This window comes from Macrotis lagotis, chromosome X, assembly GCF_037893015.1.
Source record: "Macrotis lagotis isolate mMagLag1 chromosome X, bilby.v1.9.chrom.fasta, whole genome shotgun sequence".
Classification (NCBI taxonomy): Eukaryota; Metazoa; Chordata; class Mammalia; order Peramelemorphia; family Peramelidae; genus Macrotis; species Macrotis lagotis.
In genome coordinates, this window is record NC_133666.1 from 148,206,837 (window position 1) to 148,228,825 (window position 21,989).

The following is a 21,989-nucleotide window of genomic DNA, read 5'->3' on the forward strand; positions in this document are numbered from 1 at the left end:
AGCTGCCCCTGGGTTGACTCTTGATGCATTTGATAGGAAAAGAGGGAGTTTGTCCACAGTACAAGAGTCAGGCAAAATACTTGTCAATATTTGAAAACTGTCAGAGTAATTACAGAGCAAGCAATTATTTAAGAGTTTATGGGAATAATTTTAAGTTAATTGGTAATTGACTTCTAGGAGTTCTAAAACCTGGTATCAAGAATTTAATCATCATGGGCAGCTAGTTGGTGCAAAGTGGATGGAGCACCAGCCCTGGAGTCAGGAAGACCTGAGTTCAAATCCAGTCATAGACTTAATAATTACCCAGTTGTGTGACCTTGGGCAAGTCTCTTAACCCCACTGCCTTTCAAGAACCAAAAAAAAAGGAATCTAATCATAGATAATGGAGTTTAGTGGAGTGATAGTGGTACTAGGATAGTGGAACAAGACAGGAATCCAATCCCTAAGGAGTAAGATACATAACAAAGCAAAAAATGTTTAATTGAAATTTAGGGCAGGGACTCTAGGTACAGGGAGACTGAATTAAGGAAAAACCCAGTTATTAGTGAATTGTGTCATTGCACCATGGTACAAACCAGGAAACAAATTTTTAGGCAAATTAGGTACTTCAGTGGGAGGGAGATAGAAAGGATAGCTCTAAGCAGCCCTCATTTGATCCCTCCAACCCCACTATCATCTTATAATCTCCTCTGTCTTTTGTGGCTGAGCTCTTTGAGAAGGTCTTCTACATGGGTGCTTCTATTTCCTCTCCTCTCATTCTCTTCTTAACCTCCTACAATCCAACTTCTGACTTTTCCATTCCATTGAACTGCTGTCCCCAAAATTACCAATAGTTTACTAATTGCCAAATTCAATAACCTTTTTTTTTCATTTCTCATTTTTCTTGACCTTTCTTCAGTCTTGAACTTGTTAGCCTTCTTGATAACTCTCTTTTCTAGGTTTTTGAGACTCCACTCTCTCCTGGTTCTCCTCCTACCCTATTGGATTGTTCAATCTTCTTTGTTGGATCCTTCACAAAGCTGTCCTGGACTGCCTTCCCTTTCCCCCTCTATACTACATTTGATGATCTCATCAGTTCCCATAATTAATCCTGATGAGATCACCAAATGAAGAAGTTAGTATAGAGATATCAGGGTATCACCTTCCTCTCAGTGCCTTAGGTTTTCAACCTGTCATCTTTGACTTCTTAGTCTAACTTCCTGCCCCATAACCCAATATGTTGCTGTTGATTTGAACTTGGCCACATTTCTTCAATATGCCCCATTCTCTTCTCTGACATTGTTTTCACCTCATACTTGGTCTATTGCAGTAGCTTTCTGGTAGGTCTCATTGCAAGAAGTTTCTCTACTTCGAATTCATCTTTCAATTAGCTGCCAAAGTGATTTTTCCTAGAGCAGTTTTGGCCATGTCACAGCATGCTGCACTTCCACCTTGACTCAGGAGACTCCAGTGGCATCTTGTCATCTCTAGGATCATATACAAAATCCTGTTTGACATTCAGAGCTGTTCATAATCTACTCTCTCTCTCCCTTTCTCCCACATACCCATGCCTTTCTGGTCTTCCTATCCCTTACTTCTTCCGTGTACTCTTCAAACCAGTGACACTGATGTCTTTACTATTCTGTGAACAAGACCCTACATCTCTTTATTCTGAGCATATTCTTTGGTTATTCTCCATGCCTGGAAATTTCTCCCTCATTCCTGACTTCCTTCCAATTTTGATTAAATTCTCACCTGGAGGAAGCCTTTCCCAACCCCACTTAATTGTGTGCCTTCCCTCTTAATTATTTCCTATTTTTTATGCATGTATATTTCATGTCACCTCTCCGATGTCATGGTCTTCTTTGAGACTCATCTTCCTGAGTTCAAATGAGGCTTCAGATACTATGAGACCCTGGGCAGCTCACTTAACCCAGCTTGCCTTAGTTTCCTCATATGAAAAGTGATAGAGAAGGAAATGGCAAGCCACTGCAAAAGTTGGAGAAAACCCCAAATGAGAGAGGAGGTTTCATGGGAAAGATAAGGCATTCATTGTTTTAATATGCTTAAGAAGCTGATGAATACTTAAGTAAAGCTGTCCAGCAGATGGTTGTTGATGTGGTGGTGATATAAAACTTAATGAGTCCCGGCAGCTAGGTGGCAGAGTCGATAGAACACCAGCCCTGGAGTCAGGAGAACTTGGGTTCAAATCTGGCCTCAGACAATAGTTGCCTAGCTGTGTGGCCTTGGGCAAGTCACTTAACCCTGTTTGCCTTGCAAAAAAAAATGATAGTGGATTGAAGTAGGCATTTAGCTTAAACAGTAATTACTTCTGTTTAAAAAAAAAAAACCTCTGAAGACCAGAGCTCACTGATAAAGCAGCCTAGTTTGTTTTTGAACTGTTCTAATAGGAAATTTGTAAAATTTATTTTTTTTGTGCTCAGCACAGTGAGATTTGTCATAAGCATGCAGATTGATAATACCAAGTCTTACTACTTAAAGACTGTAACCAGGGGTGTTTAACAAGCAGCCTTTCTCCTTCCCCAAAAAATATATATTCATAAAGACGTTAGATTGTAGTAGTTAGTTTGGAGCACTTGGATCTTAGCTTGCATACTTTGGCTCCATTGGTAGGCACACTGCTCTGGTCTCATGCTAAAGGATTCATGCAACCATAGGTTCCTGGTTGATTCCTTGGTCTCCATGAGAGAGGTGTAGGGAAAAGCTGTCCACTCTGGGAGTCATACGGAGGGGACGCCTTTTGGTTTCATGAATCTGTGATTTTTATTGATCCAGGTCATTCAATTCAGATTATCATTTTTTTCTATGCCTTAATTTGGATAATTAGGTAGTAAAGTACATAGACCTGGAATCAGTAATATTTTTCTTCCTGAGTTCAAATCTGGTCTCACATTCATGAACTATTTGACCCTGGGCAAGTCACTAACCCTGTTTATCTTGGTTTCCTCATCTGTAGAATGAACTAGAGGAGGAAATGGCAAACCACCAGTATCTTTGCCAAGAAAAACCCCAAATGGTTTATGAACAGTTGGACATGACTGAAAAACAACTGATCAACAAATTACCAAAAACTTCATTCTAACAAAAAATCTCCGCAAACTTTACTACATTTATAGGTCCTTTGCTGGACCTGTACTTGAAAACTTTCACTTCAGTAAAACTTATACAATGCTGAGATAGCCTTTGAGAATCGAGTCATCTCTGTACAAGTGATGATCTGATTAGGAAAAATTGTATCAGAAAATTGAAACAAAAAAAGTTCGATCTGGGAAATTATGCAAAACATGTCATGTCTGAGGTATTAAGGGTTATATTATACTAGTATTCCACTGATTGCATGATAGGATGGTTCTTTGGATGATGGCTACTACTTCTAGAGGTAAAGTTTGTTACCAATTTCTCAGCAGTCTTCCCATACCTTCCTCCTAATTCTGTTCCTTTTCCTATGGCTGGAGAAGTTAGCTTTGAAGGTATATTGAGTCAGTTTCACCTGGATAGATTTACTACATTTTCAGTGCAAGTATGTATACCTTCAAAATTATCAAATGCTACAAATCATACCTTGACTTGTGTTGAATGTTTAGACTCAAATGGAGAAAATGTTAACTCAAACATCTTTATGAGTATGTTTTGGGGGGAAGAAGGTCTGCTTGTTAAACACCCCTGGTTACAGTCTTTAAATAGCAAGATTCCTTTTGGCATTATTGATCTGCATGCTTATAACAAGTTATATATATTGTGCTGAGCACAAAAAAATAAATTTTATAAAGCAAGATGGTCCCTGCCCTCAAAGAGCTTAAGGGACAACACACATCAAGAGAAAAGCAAGGGAGGACAGTGTAATACCAGATTTGTTATTCATTAGGCATGGAGATCATGGGGCAAAGAGATCAATTATTTCAATGAATATATAATGTCATAGATGAAGATATTTTCTCCAAAGGGACAGAATAAAAAAAGCTTAAAGTTCTGAACTGATTCAGTTGTATGGATGCAAATAGTAGTTATTAATGATTCAATGTCATTTTGGAAGGACGTTAACAATTCATTTTTTAACCCTGTGCTTGGATTTTTATCAGTGGTTAGATCAAATTAATTCTAACTTTGCAATTTATTATATGTTGTATTTATTTCATATCTACATAAGTCCTTTTTCAATGTCTTTAAGTTCAGGAATTTAGCTTTCTTCTCTGAGCTAGTGGGAAGGTGGGGCTGACTGTAAGTCTCTGGAATGAAAAGGATTGTCATCTTCTAAATTATTTAGCTCTTGGGTAAATCTCAAGACATCTAGTGTTATCTAGTCCTGAAGTTAGTTCTAAGAGATGCTGAACCATCCTTGGACCATTAAAAAGAGCAGCTATCTTCCAACCAAACCATCTGAAGTACCCAGGAGTCTATTAATTCTGATCCACTAGCAAAGCTTATAGGGTGCAGATAGATCCTCTAAATCAATCAGCATTCCTTAATGACAGAGGGATGCAGTCACTAGCCCCATGTTGGTACAAGCCTGCATTCATCAGGAAATTGAATCATAATGTTCCTGTCCTAGTGATGCTGTCATGAAGATCAATTGAAGTGAACATTTTTAATTTAAAGACATAACTGTCTTCAAGTGTCTGAAGAATTGTCATATCCTTCTCAGAGATTTGACTTACTCTTCTAGTTCCAGAGAATTAGGAACAATAGAGACAAATCTAAGCATGATGCAATGAAAAAAAATAGAGCTATCCTAAAGTAAATGGATTACCTCAAAAGATAAACAGATTCTCCTTCACTAGAGGTCTTCAAGCAAAGTCTCAGTTTAGATTTCAGATCCAGATATGTACCTTCAGATTTCAGGTATGATATTATAACCCTACCATTATTTCCCTGTCCATTCTTAGTGAATGACAGTCAAAAGAAGATTCTTTTAAGGTACACATTAGACAAGGTATCTCCTTTTTTCTCTTGAGATAGTGATTGCACAAGAAGTCTACTCAACATAGATATAAAAAGACAGCATCTAGTTTATCCATAAAGGGGATTTGGGGGATGGCTAGGTGGTGCAGTGGATAGAGCACCGGCTCTGGAGTCAGGAGTACCTGAGTTCAAATCCGGCCTCAGACACTTAAAAATTATCTAGCTGTGTGGCCTTGGGCAAGCCACTTAACCCCATTGCCTTGCAAAAACCTAAAAAAAAAAAACCACACTAAGAAATATGAATAAAAAAGGGGATTTTGTTTTGTATCAAAAGCAAGTATAGCAGGAACCAAACTCATATATCAGAACCACATGGTGATAACATTTTATGTAAACTATAGACACCATTTTTTCATAAATTAGAATTGAAACTGAAAGGGATCTTGAATACTATCTAATCAGAATGCTTTATTTTGCAGATAAGAAAACTGGAAATGGTAAAGAATAAGTGACTTATTCAAGGTAAACCAAGACTAGACTCTAGTTCTCTTAACTTCTGGTTAAGTGCTTTTTCCATACCACCAGTCATCTTCCTATTTTAGGATTTTAAAAACCTCCCTAAATTGTAGGTAGTCATCTGTCTCCTCACCCAAGTTCTCAACAGTTAAAATCCAAGGGCAAAATAACTTTGCCTAGTCTGCTACTCAAATAGTAGCCTACATCAACAAGAATAATTTAGATATGTCCTTTAAAAGCTATTAGCATCATGCTGAAGACTGTCTTTGAGCGAATATTCTGCCCTCATCTTCAGTCACTCAACCTCTCTCACTTTACCTGGTTCCTTCCTGACTACCATAGGCTCCCCTAAGTCTATAGTCACTGACTTCAGTGCTGTCTTTTCATTCATCCTAGATAGCCTCGCATCCTGTAAAGTGCTTCTGAAGGAAGACACAGAACTAAGGCTTATTACAGACTCTCACCAACAGCAACTTTGTTCTCAATACTACCCAATGATGCCTTTTTCATTCCTCTGAGCCCTGCACACTAAGTGTACTCCAGTGTGTTCTATTGACTCTTTTAAGTTATCAGCTGTGAACAAAGCAGCTGTACTCTGGTAACTAGTTTGTTTTTATCTCTCCACCTCTCTCATCTGCTTAAAGGAGGTTAAAACCATTTGTGCTGAATACTTTCATTCATCACTTACCTTCATCTCAACATATCCATGGCCCTATAGCTTCCCAGCTTTTTCACCTATATTTCAGTATTCATTCGTATCTTCCCATCTCCTCTCCATTGCCCTCAGTTATAAACCTTATCTTTGGCATTTTTCCCTGTCTACTGATAATCATCTTCAGACATGCTTAGGTCTACCCCCCAAATTTTCATTGAAATTTGCTATCCTCTAATAACTAGGTATTTGAATTTTTCCCCAAAACTAAATTGGGCAATAGGTTCACTGCCACGGGAGGGGAAATGCCTCTTCCTACTTAGTTGCATTCTCAAATGGCAGTGAGGTTCTTCCCAATTCTCAAATTTTGTGATCCTTTCTAAATTATATGTTTATTGTTATCTGAGATGAATGGGGTAGGCCAGGGAATTGAAAATGGAAAAAGTTTGCAATAGTCCCTTTGTAGAATGGGAATCTGTATAAGTTTTAATGATTATTTGCAACAATTACTATTACTATTTCCTACTCACTTGCCATTTTCACTATACCTTATTCTTATACTGACTTGGGAGAGGTGATTGCTAAATTTTCAGTGCTAGTGTTTGCAGGCAGAAGTTTACAGGAAGAGAGTACAAACCAGGGCCTGATTGTCTTGTTAATTTCTAAATTCTAGAAAATGGAGAAAAAGGTTAAAATGCTGTCTAGCTTGGAAGGGTGTTGTGTCCATTTTTTTTGAGAGCTAGTTGTAAAATATTTACCAACACACTCCTGCTTACACCCATTTCCAAAATGTGTAAAGTAATAGGGATATACTTGAACCTACAGATCTTCCAGTTGCTTAAGAGAAAATATGAATGACCAAGGCCCCAATAAATTAGGGAGGGCCTTCTCAATATGAAGATAATTTCCAAGATGATAATTGAAGGCTTTATAGTTATCTTCCTAATGTGAGACTCATAAAACATTGCTGTTTTTCAAGTGTTGTCACAAAATCTGTGTGGCATCTTACAAGGCTAATCTCTGCTCTCATGGTCCAGGGATGGCAGAATTAAATATTTAAAAGCAAGGCCTGTTGACAGGCACCAGGGACACAAGAGCAAAAATAAGTCTTGCCCCTAAAGGATCTTATATTTTAATGGGGGTGGGAAGAGACCCATAAATGCATCCATTATCTCAATTAAAAACCTGCCCTCTGTGATGCAAGTTTTCTAGTTATCTTAAATGTTCTTTACAATTTGGTATCTTGAACTGTAATAACAGAGGCTCACAACATATAAGAGAGACAGAGGTCAACATGGGACAATGAAGTGAGTTCTCCCCCCCCCACCCCCATGCTTTTTGGAGGTATACTGCCATGTTTTTTAGTTTGCTAAGCAGTAATATTGTCAACAAGTGTGATCAAGAGGCATTGCCATGAGTTGATGCTGAACCCTAAGACTATGGGAATTTTCCCATCCAATCTACTAGTATATATTCCTCTATTAGTTGTCACCCCTATTAGTATATTACCTCCTTTGAATAGTGCTTGGTACATAGATGCCCAATGAGTTCCTCTTTTCTTTTTCATGTGAGGGGAAAAGTTTTTATTCCGTGAGTCATGACTTCTGTATTCCATGGATCTGTCCTAAAAGTTTTAGGGCTCTCATTTTTTTTTAAAAGGTGTAACTGGTGGAAATGTCAAGTGACTGATAATTATGGTATCTCTCCTCAAACTAGGACTATTCTTACATTTGACATATTTTGGTGTGCCTAATTCAGAAGTTGAAAGGGTTAGCTTGTTGAGAAATACAATTTACATAATCTCTTAAACCAGCAGTCAAGGGGCTGTTGGCACCAATCACTATGAATATAAATAAAAATTTATGGACTAGATTTTAGAGATTATCTAGTCTTATTTCATATAGACAAGGACTTCACAGGATGAATTAGTGGCAGTCATGTTTTTTTTACTATCATCTAGTCCAGTCCTTTCTTTTTACAACAGGAGGAAAGTGAAGTCCAGAAAGTAGTGTCTCAAATATTCCAAAAGCTTAATCCAAGCTTTTTCCAGGATACCCAGATATATTTCTTTTTTGAAACAGGGAACACTGGCATTTGAGTGGTTAAGTAACCTGCTCAGGGTCATATGGACAGGAAGTGTCAAGAGGCAAGACTTGGACCCAGATTTTCTTGGCTTTGAGGCCAGTTCTCTATCAGTTATGCCTCTTATAAAACTAATATTAAAAAATAAATGCAAAATAACTGGGAGGTGAGGCATTTAGCCAAGTCCTGGCTCTGCTTCTTTTCTACCTACCCAGGGCAAGGTCACATTACTCTCTGGGCTTTGATTTGCTCCTCTACCAAAAAAGGGAGGAGTTGGATTAGAGGTTCCAGTTGAATTCTGAAGCCCGTGATACCTACACCTCAGGAAGAAAGATGGCTCACCCCGGCTAACATCATCAGAGCAATAAAAGGCTGCTCTCCCCAAGAGTGGAAGGACTGAACAATTTTAAAGAGCCGGGGCGGCTAGGTGGCACAGTGGATAGAGCACCGGCCCAGGAGTCAGGAGGACCTGGGTTCAAATCCAGTCTCAGACACTTAATAATTACCTAGCCGTGTGGCCTTGGGCAAGCCACTTAACCCCACTGCCTTGCAAAAACCTTATTAAAAAAAGTATAAAGATCCTTCCTCAAATACCACTGTGGCCAGGGGTGAGGGAAACAGTGGGATTTGAAACTGGACTTAATTCCCCACTTCTGACAAGTCCCTCCTCCCTCGGGCTGTTTCCTCATCTGTAAAACGAGAATGCATAGGCGTGCACAGAGGAGGCAGCAGGCAGAGGCAGAGACCGGCGGGGCGGACGGCGCGCAAAGCCAGGGTTCAAGCGCCCCGAACTCCCGAGGCCCTGGCTGCGGAGGCGACCCCCGGCGGCCCACCCGGGCTCCCGGCACTAGACGCCGGCCCTCGGAGAGGGGACGGGGGTTAGGGCGCTTCCCCCGCTTCCGCCAGGCCGCGAGGAGCCGCCACTCCTCTCTCCCCGTTGACTTCCGGTAGCGAGGCCGCCAACCAGCGGCGGGCTGGGCTGGAAGCGTCCGCATGGAGCACGCGCGCACCGGTTCGAATCCCGCGGAGCCGCCGCCCCCGCCCCCCGCCCCCCTCCGCACACACCTGCGCGAGCGCAGAGCCCCGCCGGCCGCACGCAGGCTGCGTGCCCACGCCCGGCTCCCCGCGCCGCCGCCGCCGCCGCCGCCGCCCCCGCCCCCGCCCCGCACGAGCTCTGGGCCGCCCCGCCCCCGCCCGCTCCCTGCGCTCCCCGCCCTCGCCCGCCGCTTCCCGCCGGTCCAGGAGCGGGGCCTGCCCCAGCCCGGGCCTAGCGGGCTCATGGCCAAGAGGCGCGCGGCGGAGCCGTTGGCGTTCCACGTGCCCTGGAAGCGGCTCCCGCCCTGCGGCCGCCTGGACGAGCCCGAGCCGCTGTGGGCCGCCCCGGGGCTCGGGCCGCGGCCGCCGGCGAACGGCTCCGAGCTGCGCCGCAAGCGGAAGCGGGAGGACGGGCCCATGGCGGAGCACCTGGCCTCGCCCAGTAAGCGCTCCGGCGACGCCGCGGACGCCGGCGACCCGGCCCCCGGGGACGGCGCCCGCATGGACACCGGGGAGCCCAAGCCGCCGGCCGAGCCGCGCGGCCCCGCCGAGGAGCTCGGGCCGCGGCCCATGCTCCGGCCCCGCGCCTCCGAGAGCCAGCGCGGCGCCGGGGAAGGCGACCCGCAGCCCAGGGGCCCCAGGCCGCCGGAGCAGGAGGTAGGTGGGTCGGGCCGGGGCCCGCGGCCGCGGCCGGGCCGCGCGCTCCCGCCTCCGTGCTGGGCCGGCCCCTCCCCTGCCCGGGGGCGGGGGCGGTCCTCGGCGGCGGCCCGCGCCGCGGCGCATGCTCGGCGGCAGGTCGGCGGTGCGCAGAGCGGGCAGTCTGTGCTGGGCACCCCGGAAGGGGCCCTTCGCCAGAGTCCAGTCCGGCTCCCACGGCCTCTGACCATTATGAAGTATCTGAGGTCCTCCTGACTGCAGGGCCCCTGCTCTATCCACTGCGCCACCTAGCCGCCCCTCCAAATGCATTTTTAAAAACATTTCCCACTTACTTGCATAGTTTCCAGTAGTCATCCTTTTGCAAGCTTTTGACTTCCACATTTTTCTAGCACCCTCCCTTCCATCCCCCTCCCTAATCCCCCTAATATAGGTTGTGCATATACAATTATCTTTAATATGATTCCATATTCATGTCGTGCAAGAAGAATTAGAACTAAGGGGGAAAACCTTGAGAAAAAAATGAACACAGAAAAGTTTTTAAAAGTGAACATAGTAGTATTCTTTGCTCAGCATTCAGAGTCCTCAGTTTTTTCTCTGGATGTGTTTACGGCATTTTCCACCTCAGATCTTTTAGGATCAGCATTCAGACTCCTCAGGTTTTTCCTCTAAATGTGGATGGCATTTTCCGTCTCAGATCTTTTAGGATCATCCTTGATCACTGAACTGCTGGGAGGAGCTTTGTCCATCGTAGTTGATCATCTCACAATGTTGCTTCTCATGTGTACAATATTCTCCTGGTCTTGCTCACTTCAAAATGCATTCTTTATTCAGCCTGAATCCATAAGCTTTTCCTTTAGCTAATATGGTTGCCAGCCTAATATGGTTAATAATCAAATTTATACTTATTTAATTCAGCGAAAGAATGTTAAGTACTTACTAGTGCCAGACACTAGTAAGTAAAGGAGACTGTCCCTGCCCACAAATAACTTTACACATTCATGGTCAGTACTTATTACCTATATAGTCCTAATAGGTTTTTGCAGAATACTTTCTTAACTACCAGAACAAAGAACAAACAACTTGCTCCATACTTAAATAGTAGTCAAGTATGTGAGTCCAGATTAACAATCCCCAGGTATGCTGGTGTTCTATTATATTTTGGAACCTTGTTGAATTAAAACCTGAAGAATTTTTTCACAAGGTGCTTGGGAAGAAAAATTGGAAATGTGGACTTGGATTAATGTAAAATAACTATCAAAGGAGAGACTATAGCTGTATGGGTTAAAATTAAGAATAGAATGTAATATTTAGAGCAAGAAGAAATGGGTTTAAATGTTACTGCTACAAATTAAGATAGCTTTATTTGAGATGGAGTCTTGAAGAAAAGGTAGCAAAATATGTCTCCTGTGAAGACCTAACTTGTGGTTTGGGGCTGCTACCAATCAGGAACACCCTTGGCAAGGCCCACCAACACTGAGCACACGTGGACCTATACAAACTTGACTGAATGGTTAGAAAAAATTCATTGCCTAGATCAGTCTTCAACCATTGAATTCTGATGACAGTCACATACTATCTTATCCACCTTCTAGTGCAAATGAAACTGTATTCCCAGAGAAGGATAGGGTTGGCAGAACTCCAGAAGGAGAAAACTACTCTCAGGTATTGGTGGTAGGTAAAGTTTTCAACTCTTGAGTGTTGTTTTCAATTAATGAATTAGTATTAAGTATTTAATTATGTGCTAGATATTAGAAGAACCAGAGATAAAAATGAAAGTCTCAATCCTCAAGGAACCTGCATTCTGTTGTAGTTAAGAGGTGTGTGTGTGTGTGTGTGTGTGTACATAGCCATGTATGTGTATATATCCAAAGTACAATATAATGTTGGGAAGCAGGCAGTAGCTGCTGAAGGGATCCGGAAAGAGAGACAACAAGATGATTTGAGCTAAATTTTTAAGGAAACCAGAGATTCAAAAGGTGAAGTTAAGGTGGGGAGTACATTCCAAGTATGAGGGAAAGCTGTGCAAAGAATATAGTCTATGTGAGGATCAGCAAAAGGATCAGTTTGACTTTAGTTCACTAGGGCTTGGAGGAGAGTAAAGTGTAACAAAATTGGCAAGGTATGTCTTGAAGGGCTTGAAAATTGAAAAGGTGTAATACATTTATGTACACTTGAAGGTTTGCAAAGCACTTTGTATCTATTATTTTATTTGATTTTGACAACAATCCTATTTGGAAAGGACTCTCCAAAAATGGGCGTTAAAGGCAATAGGGGACCATCGAATTTTTTTTTTGCTTTTTCTTTTTTTTTGTTATGCAAGGCAGTGGGGTTAAGTGACATGCCCAAGGTCACATAAGCAAGTATTAAGTGTCTGAAGCCAAATTTGAACTCAGGTCCTTCTGACTCCAGGGCTCTGTCCACTTAGCTACCACATTTTTTTCTTTTTGGCCATGTGAATTTGAGTAGAGTGACATAGTCAGATCTGGGTTTTAGAGAAATCAACTTAGCAATTATGTGACCTTTTAATTCTCATATCAAATCCACATAAGTTTAAATTAACCATTTTATTAAGAAAAAAAGTCTTTAGTAACAATTAGCTCAGGTATCAATTATCCATTTGAGCATAAGAACCGTAAAAGCTACTACTCAAGTATGTTTCACAGTGAGGTTCAAGTAGACAGTGAATTTAAATAAAGCAGGAATGTCTGACTCCCTTTATTTCTGAACCAAGTCAGTTCTGTTTCTAGCCAAACCAGCTTCATGTGAAGTGGATCCTGAAGTGCTCTTTCTCTCTTTTGTTTAAATTATTCATTTGTTTTTACAGGTATTTATTATTTCTCCCACCTACCCCTCGCCACTCCCCCTTGAGTAGTTGGAAAAGAAAAATGAAACTTTCATGAAAAATGTACATAGTTCAGCAAAACAAATTCTTGCATTGACCATGTTCATAAATATACATCCCATTTTACATTTTAAGGCCAACAGCCAGTCTGATTGAGGGATATTTCATCTTCAGTCCTCTTGATTTGTGGGTCAGAGTTCTAAAGTCTTTCAGAGTTGGTTTTCTCATTAATGTTATCATTGGAATAAGCTTTCTTATAGTTCTCACTTTATTCTGCATTCTTTCATAGAGGTATTCCCAGTTGCTTCTAAAACTGTTTCATCATTTCTTATGATGACACATTCATATGTCATATTTTTAAAAATTTTTTTTATTCTCATTTTGTACAAATGGTTTTTTTTAAATCAATAAAATATTCTTGTTTACAAGTAAACAAAATACCCCTCCTCCTCCCCCATGAATATAGATAGACTTGTTTGGGCGAAAAAAGTAAAGGGGAGAGGAAAAAAATTAAAATAAAAAAATAATAATAGTAATAATTGTAGGTATGGCCAGGTGGCTCAATGAACAGAGCACCAGCCCTGGAGCCATGAGCACCTGAGCCCACATCCGGCCCGTACACCCAACAACCACCCAGCCATGTGACATGCAAGCCACCCGATCCCCACTGCCCTGCAAAAACCAAAAAGAAAAAGAAAAAGAAAAAAAAGACCCAAAATAAAATAAAATAGTAATAATAGTAGGGGTGGCTGGGTGACATACAGAGCATTGGCCCTTGAGCCAGGAGCACCTGGGTCCAAATCCGGCCCCAGACACCCAAAGATCACCCCGTTATGTGGCCCCAGGCAGGCCATCCAAGCCCTACTTGCCCTGCACCCTCCCCCAAATAATCATAACAAAAAATGTGCTTGAGTCTTTGTTCCAACACCAACAACTCTGTCATGGGTGGATCTCATTCTTTATGATAAGTCCATCACAAAAGTTATTTCCATATTTTTCCACCTTTGCCATTGCTGATCGAAACTCCCTCCTTTCTTATTTCTCCACTACCATGTACTCTATTTTCTCTCTCCTTTCACTCTGACTCTGCTGTAGGGTAGCTGAGTGGCACATAAGATAGATCCCTGGTCCCAGGGCCAAGAAGCCCTGAGCCCCCATACCACCCCTTAGGCCCAGAATCCACCTGGCCCTGTGGTCCTGGGCAGGCCTTCCATTCCCAGTCCCTTGCAAGAAGTAAGAAAGAAAATGTATTATATCTGGCCACTCTCCCCCCATGGTCCATCCTCTCCTCCTTTATTCCCATCCCCACCCCTTCCCCCTGCTCCCCCCCCTTCTTACTCCAGATGTCTATACCGCATTGAGTATATTTGCTGTTTCCTCTCCTAGCCATCTCTGATGAGAGCAAAGTTTCCCTCATTCCCCCTTGCCTTCCCGCTTCCATATCATTGCAATAGCTCACTGTAATAACAAAAAAATCTTATGTGAAATATCTTGGACTATTCCCCCTCTCCTTTTTCTTTCTCCCATTCCATTTCCCTTTTTTCTATTGACTCCATTTTTACACATACTTTATCTTCCAATTCAGCTTTCTCCTGTGCTTCAACTATAAAAGCTCTCTCTACCTGCTCTATTAACTGAGAAGGTTCATATGAGTATTATCAGTGTCATTTTTCTATGCAGGAATACATGCAGTTCATCCTCATTAAGTCCCTCATATTTCCCCCCCTCTCCTCCAATCTCCATGCTTCACCTGAGTCCTGTATCTGAAGATCAAACCTTCTGTTCAGCTCTGGCCATTCCAAAAGGAACCTTTGAAATTCCCCTGGTTCATTGAAAGTCCATCTTTTTCCCTGGAAGAGGACATTCAGCCTTGCTGGGTAGTTCATTCTTGGCTGCATTCTAAGCTCTCTTGCCTTCCAGTATATTGTATTCCAAGCCCTACGAGCTTCCAGTGTAGTTGATGCTAAGTCCTGTGTGATCCTGACTGCAGCTCCACAATATTTGGATTGTGTTCTTCTGGCTGCTTGTAATATTTTCTCTTTGACTTGGGAGTTCTGGAACTTGGCTATAATATTCCTAGGGGTTGGTTTTTTGGGATCTCTTTCTCAGGGGGATCAGTGGATTCTCTCCATTTCTATTTTGCCCTCTGCTTCTAGAATATCAGGGCAATTTTCCTGTAGTAATTCTTTGAAAATGATGTCAAGGACCTTTTCCTGATCATGACTTTCAGGTATTCCAATAATTTTTAAATTATCTTTCCTAAGTCTGTTTTCCATATCAGTTGTTTTTTCAGTGAGATATTTCACATTTTCTTCTAATTTTTCATTTTTTTGGTTTTGAAGTATTGATTCCTGATTTCTGGTAAATTCATCAATCTCCCTGAATTCTATTCTTTGTCTGAAGGATTTGTTCTCCTCAGAGAGTTTTCTTATTTCTTTTTCCATCTGGTCAATTTTGCTTTTTAAAGCATTCTTCTCCTCAATAACTTTGAACTGTTCTATCCATTTGACCTAAGCTGGTTTTTAGCATGCTATTTTCTTCAACATTTTTTTGGATTTCCTTGACTAAGCTGCTGACTTCATTTTCATGTTTTTCCTGCATCTCTCTCCTTTTTCCCAGTTTTTCTTCCAACTCCCTCATTTGATTTTCAAAGTCTTTTGAGCTCTATCATAGCCTGAGCCCAGTTTCTGTTTTTCTTGGAGTCTTTAGATGCAGGAGCTTGTGCTTCCTCATCTTCAGACTGAGTATTTTGATCCTTCTTGGGCTCATTTGCAAAATATTTCTCAATGGTCTTCCTCTTATTTCTTTGCTTGTTCATTTTCCCAGCCGAAGCCTGTTTTTTTAGGGTGCTTCCTGAGCTTTTGGGACACTCCCACAAGGGTCTCAGTGTGTGAGGTTCTGTCCTCCCTCCTGGTCTGTGAATGACCATAAGCGCCCCCCTCTGCCAAGGGGCTGATGTGGGGGGGGGGGGGGCTGCTGTTCTATGGGGGGGCCTAGACTGTGGTCAGGATCTGAATGTGGTCAGAGTCCTGTTTCAGGGGCAGAGAGCCATATTTTTTTTAATAGTTGATGGGTATCCTCTTGGTTTCCACTTTGGGGTTACTACACAAAGAGATGCTGTATAAATATTTTTGTGTGTGTAGCTATTTTCCTCTTTCATCTCTTTGGATTATGGGCCTAACAACACTAGATTAACTGACCACAGGGTATCTACCAACTTTGGAGAAAGGTTGTATTTTTTAAAATTTCTCACCACAAAAGTTATTACTCTTGTCATTTAAACTATATAAATTGCTGTTTTGGGGGCAGCTAGGTGGCACAGTGGATAGAGCACCTGCCCTGGAGTCAGGAGGACCTGAGATCAAATCCAGCTGGCCTCGGACATTTAATAATTACCTAGCTGTGTGGCCTTCGGCAAGCTACTTAACTCCATTGCCTTGAAAAAAAACTTGAAAAAAGTTGCTGTTTTGAACTGTTTTCTTATAATAAAGCAGACTAATTATCATTGGATTATTAATGATCTCAATCTTTCATTTTGACCCTCACAGATTTAGATTGATTACTTCAACTCTATTTCTTCTTTACTCTATCATGTTGGGGGAAAAAATCTCAATTTTAGAAGGATAGGAGCATGATGAATTAAATCACCCATAATTTTTCTTCCTTGGGTTTTATAAACTTAGCAACTACTTATTCATTTAATTTCATGATATTGATATCATTTCGCAAACTTATGTTTGTGTATTTCTAAGTAGCTGTGTTATGAAAAAGTTATATGGGGGAAGTTGGAGAGAAAAGCAGTTTTCTCTAGTATGCCAGTTCAAGTGAAAACTGCCTAGAAGATTTCCTTTGGATTAAGGATGTATTTATCTAATATGAATATTAGATTGTGAAGAGTAATACAGAAGTTAAAACACTGAATATTTTAGGTGTGTCATTTATTGTGCTGTGTGACCTTGGGTTTATATTTAATCCTGAGACTCCCATTTTCTTGAGTGTAAAATTAAGATAAGTAGGCTTCTTAACACTCACTTAGCCACCACCCTAATTTTAATCACCTTCCACTGCTTGCTCAGAATATTTGATAAATCTCCTTATTGATGTCTCCACCTCTAGTCTCTCCCTTCTCATGCAATTGCCTAAGGGTTTCCTGAAGTCCTGATCTATATCACCATGTCAGTACCATGTCACCATCACTACCTCCTATTCTCCTGGTTGTGATAAACTCAGCTTTTTTCCCCCTAGTTCTTTTTTTTTCCTAGTTCTTAATTATATTGTTTTTTCATTCATCTATGTGGCTACTGTTAGTATTATTGGGTCAAAATAAGTACTACTCTACTGGATTCTCTTTCATCTATGCACATTGTCTTGTTGATGTCATTAGCTTCCTTGGGTTCAGTTATGATCTTTGTGAAGACAGAACTACAAATCTAATCTTCATCTCTGCTGATCTCATCATCACTTGCCTTTTGAATGTCTCTTAGTTTTTCCATAGGCATGCATTTCTTAAACTAAAGTCAACAAAACAGTCCCCATATTTTCCCCCAACCCACCCATTCTTTTGCCTTCCTTAGGCTTATTGAATGAGTACTCCTTTTGTGGTCACTACTCTTCTAATCATCTCACTCATCCTTAATAATTCACATTCTCTCATTCCCCCATATTTAATCAGTTGCTTAGTCATAAAATTATATTGATTTTATTCTCCTCCCTGTGGCAAAATGTAAACCCCAAATGAGGTGGGGTATTAAGAAATGTAAATATAAGAAATAAATACTCATTTTTCTAGCTGGTAGCACTTTGTCATGATCATACAGGGTAAAAAGGGAGCAAAGTCAGGCTTACTCCCGAAGTCAGTGTCTCTCTGAAAGAAAGTACATCACTAGCTACCCTTTCTAGTACTTTTTCTCAGTCCCTATTCTCCCCCCACCACCACCTCAGGCCGCTAGTTGGTGCAGTAGATAGAGCACTGATCTTGGAGTCAGGAGGATAGGAGTTCAAATCCAGCCTCAGGCATTTGCCACTTACTGTGTGACCTTGGGCAAATCCCTTTACTCAGCTTGGGCCATCTGCAGTCATACTGATCCATATCTGGCCTCTAATTTAGACCCAGGTGACTCCAGAGGAAAAAGTGAGACTGATAGTTAGCCTAGCAACCCCCTCACTCAAATCCAATTCATGTGCTTGTCATGGTATCACCTCTCTGATGTCATGGTCATCTTCAAGAATGAAGGATAAACAATAAAAACTCATCCCCTTGTCTCCCATTCCCAAGTTTAGCTGAAATAGAGAATACATGAAGGGGGAGAGTAGAGTCAACTAAAGTAAGAAAGGTAAATATAGCCAGTTTGAGGTTGCTGTTCCATAGATGGTTCGGTGAGAGATGGTGCTGGCCTAGAGTAAGAAAATTTAATCTTCATGAATTCAAGTTTGGTCTCAGAAGATTACTGTGTGACTCTTGGGAAGTTCCTTAACTCAGTTTGCCTTAGTTTTTCATCTATTAAATGAACTGGAGAAAGACATGGCAAATCATGCCACTGTCTTTACCAAGAAAAGAAAACCCCAAAGAGGTCATGGAGAGTCCGACATGATTGAAACAAATGATCAATAAGCTCTTATTCCACTGGCATTTCTGATATTCAAAACATTTATGAAACTTCATATGGAATTGCCTTCTGAGGAAAGATTACAAACCATAAAGGAAAATTTTTCATTACTATGTAGTCACAATTTTATAGTCGTATTATTTGACTAGATTCATTATTACCTGGTATGCTTACTTTCCTCTTTATTCATTGGTTTAATTCAAAACAACTTTTGACTGTTTCCAGAAATCAAATATACTATCAAAAAACAAAAACGTTCTAAGTATCTGGAGGCAATTTTTAAAAATATTTTGTTTACTTTTTTCAAATATATGCAATAGTAGTTTTCAATAATCATTTTTGCAAGATTTTTACATTTTTCCCCCTCTCTCCTTTCCCTCCCCCCTCCCCCTGAGAGAAAGCAATATAGGCTACATATGTAAAGAAGAATCAAATCAAATCTGAAAAAAATATACATAAAAACCAGTTTTAAAGATTGAGGACAGTAAGCTTTGGTCTGCATTTATCACCACAGTTCCTTCTCTGGATACATGGATGATATTTTCCATCATAAGTCTTTTAGAATTGTCTTCAATAGGGGCAACTAGGTGGCCTGGTGAATAGAGTCAAGCCCTGGAGTCAGGAGGACCCGAGTTCAAATCCGGATTCAGACACTTAATAATTGCCCAGCTGTGTGACCTTGGACAAGTCACCTAAACCCCCCATTGCCTTGCAAAAAACCTAAAAAAAAAATTGTCTTTGATTTTGTACTGCTGAAGTGAACAAATTCATCATAGCTGTTTATCACCCAATGTTACTGTTAATGTGTTTAATGTTCTTCTAATTCTGTTCACTTCACTCAGCATCAGTTTATCCAAGTTTTTCCAGGTTATTCTGAAGTCTTGTCCCTCAAGATTTCTCATACAGCAATAGTGTTCTATCACATTTATATATCATGATTTATTTAGCCATTTCTTCATCATTCTGAAAAGAGCTACTATAAATATTTTTGTATATGTGGATTTTTTATCTTTTTGGGATACAGACCTAGTAGTGGTATTGTTGCATCAAAAGGTATGCACAGTTTTATTGCCGTTTCGGGCATATTCCAAATTGCTTTCCAGAAAGGTTAGATCACTTAGCAACCACCAATAATGTGATAGTGTCCTAGTTTTCCTACATTCCCTTCAACATTGATCATTTTCCTTTTTAGTCATATTGGACAATCTGTTAGGTATGAGGTGGTATCTCAGAGTGTTTTAATTTGCATTTCTCTAATCAGTAATGATACAGAGCATTTTTTTTTTCATCTGACTGTAGAGAGCTTTAATTTCTTCATGTGAGAATTGCCTTTTCATGTCTGGAGGCAATTCTTAGTTTTTTAAAAATACTTTAAGGAATTTTCCTTGAAATAAATTTATAGTCCATCATCAAAGTCATTTTGTGGGTATTAAGTCTAATTGTGAGTGTGTGTGTGTGTGTGTGTGTGTGTGTGTGAATTTGTGTTTTAATTTGACCAAAAACAAACATCTTATTTATAAAGGGATATTGTACTTATATTTTTATAAATATTTAATTTCTTTCTCAACAAGTAAAAAATTCCATTCTTGTACTGTAGATAGAATACTTTTCAAGACAATAGAAGAGAATGACAGATAATAGTTGTCTAGTAAAGGATTCTGTGTTACAAACCTTTCTCAATTAGTATTGTTATAGTTTTAAAAAAATAAATATTAAGAAACTAAATTAAAATATCAATTATATGATGAAATATGCTTTAATGGTGGTATTTTAGTTGTGTATATTCTGAAATTCTAAAATAAAAGTTTGAAGTCCTTTTTTAGGGGTTTCCCTCTTAAAAGGGAAAATTGTTTCTATTAGTGACTTAACTATCATCTAAACCACAAATTAATTTTGTTATATTTTTCTCCCTCACAGCTTATTGAAGAATTTTGGCAATATAATACATTCCAGTATTGGAGAAATCCTTTACCTTCCATTGATCTGTCAGAAATTGAGACACTGACTGATGCAACTCTTAACAGCAAGGATGAAGGTGTTGAAATTGACATGGAGTCTTGACATATGGATCTACTACAGTTGGAATGATGATGATCGGTTCATTTAAGGATACTCATTTTTATCTAAATCTACCTGCTCCTCTTCAGAAAAAGAAATGTTTCAGATATTTTGAGGTATAACCTCCATGGGGGAAAAAATGAGAGAAGGACTTTTTACAGAAAAATGTTGAGACTACTGACCTTTCTGAAAAGAATTTTTCATGGATAGTCAAGGACAAAGTACAGTTATAACAAAAGTATTTTAAAACATGGATGCTTGAAGAACATATGTTCAAACTTTGAAACTGAGTTTATCTCTAGTATAAGAGTATCAGAGGTGACTGAGAACTGTTCGAATAGTAAACCAAAAAAGGTTTAGTTGTGGTGCATGAAATTAAGAAGTTTTTATAACACTTGCTGGTAATAGTAAATAATATATTAATACATTTTGTTACCTGTGTTCTTAGTTGAACCAAAAAAGCTGTTACAACATCTATGCAAGCTAAAAAGGTGACTTTGTCAAGGTGTTCTCTCTTTCTGAGAACTGATGATGTTTTTAAAGAACACTTTCCTTGCTGTGTAATGTAAAGTAGTAGACATCTCAGTAAGCACTCTTTACATTTGTGCTTGTACAGCTATCAATATAATTTGACTTATGTTGAGTTGTGCCAAAATGTCCAATCAGAGATGGATATGGAGCAATGGGAAATGATCAGGGGCTCCTTTTCCCCAGGTAATAAGGGGAAAGAAATTTTATCATACAATCAGTTTGGTTGGTTTAGTTATTTTTTTAAACTAATGAAGTTTTTTCTTTTTTAAATGATAAGAAACTTGTCATAGATGGACCAATGTATAATTGCTTTGGCTTTAATCATCTTATGATGTATTATGACAAAGTTTTAAAATTTGTTTATTATTACTGTTGTATTATGATAATGCTTTACAAAGCCCTTGCTAAAGAGAAATAAAGTTTTTTGGTGTGTTTTAAGTTACACAAGTGTCAGTGATTAAGTTAAAATTTGTATAGTTCTCAGGTTATCTTTGAAGTGTAACTTGGCCTTATTTTTTTCTGTTTACATTAGAAACAGAAATATTCTGTTAAGAAAAAAGGAAAATCTTATGGGGTCATGTGAGCCCTGAAGTTAATAATAGGTTGATGGTAAGAGACTAGCTAAATAAAAAGGATTTTGTTTTTTTTTTGGTACATTTACATAAATTTCAAATTTTTCTGTATGTTTATCTTGTTTGATCTCTTTTACAAAGTGAATTTGCCATACTAAAACCCTATTGCTAGAAATGTGTTTTTGGACCATAGGTATTTTCATTTCCTAGAATTTCATAACCCTTTTCTATGTGAACAGAATCTACCCTATGATATATATCATATATGTGTGTGTGTGTGTGTATACATATATATATATATATATATATATATATATATATATATGAGCATTGTGTATATGACATATAGATATGAGCATCATATATAGGTTCTTTTCAAAGACTTTCAAGGTTGTAGCTTTACTTAAGTCAGTTTTTACATAAATGCCTGACTCCAGCTAATAGTGAGAGTGGATACCATGATTCTAAGGTTGTTATAATTCATATTTTATAAATTTTAAGGTGTAAAATGTTTCTTCCACACTATAAACCTGTGAGGT

General features: G+C 39.8%; 1 protein-coding gene across 1 annotated transcript; it reads left to right on the top strand.

The window, feature by feature from the left end:
- Positions 1-9,349: 9,349 nt before the first annotated feature.
- Positions 9,350-21,676, top strand: CXH9orf40 (chromosome X C9orf40 homolog). Its single transcript, XM_074200819.1, has 2 exons — positions 9,350-9,841; positions 20,207-21,676. Exons 1-2 carry the CDS (start codon positions 9,428-9,430, stop codon positions 20,348-20,350), a joined length of 558 nt encoding a protein of 185 aa, XP_074056920.1. The 5' UTR covers positions 9,350-9,427; the 3' UTR covers positions 20,351-21,676.
- Positions 21,677-21,989: the final 313 nt, after the last annotated feature.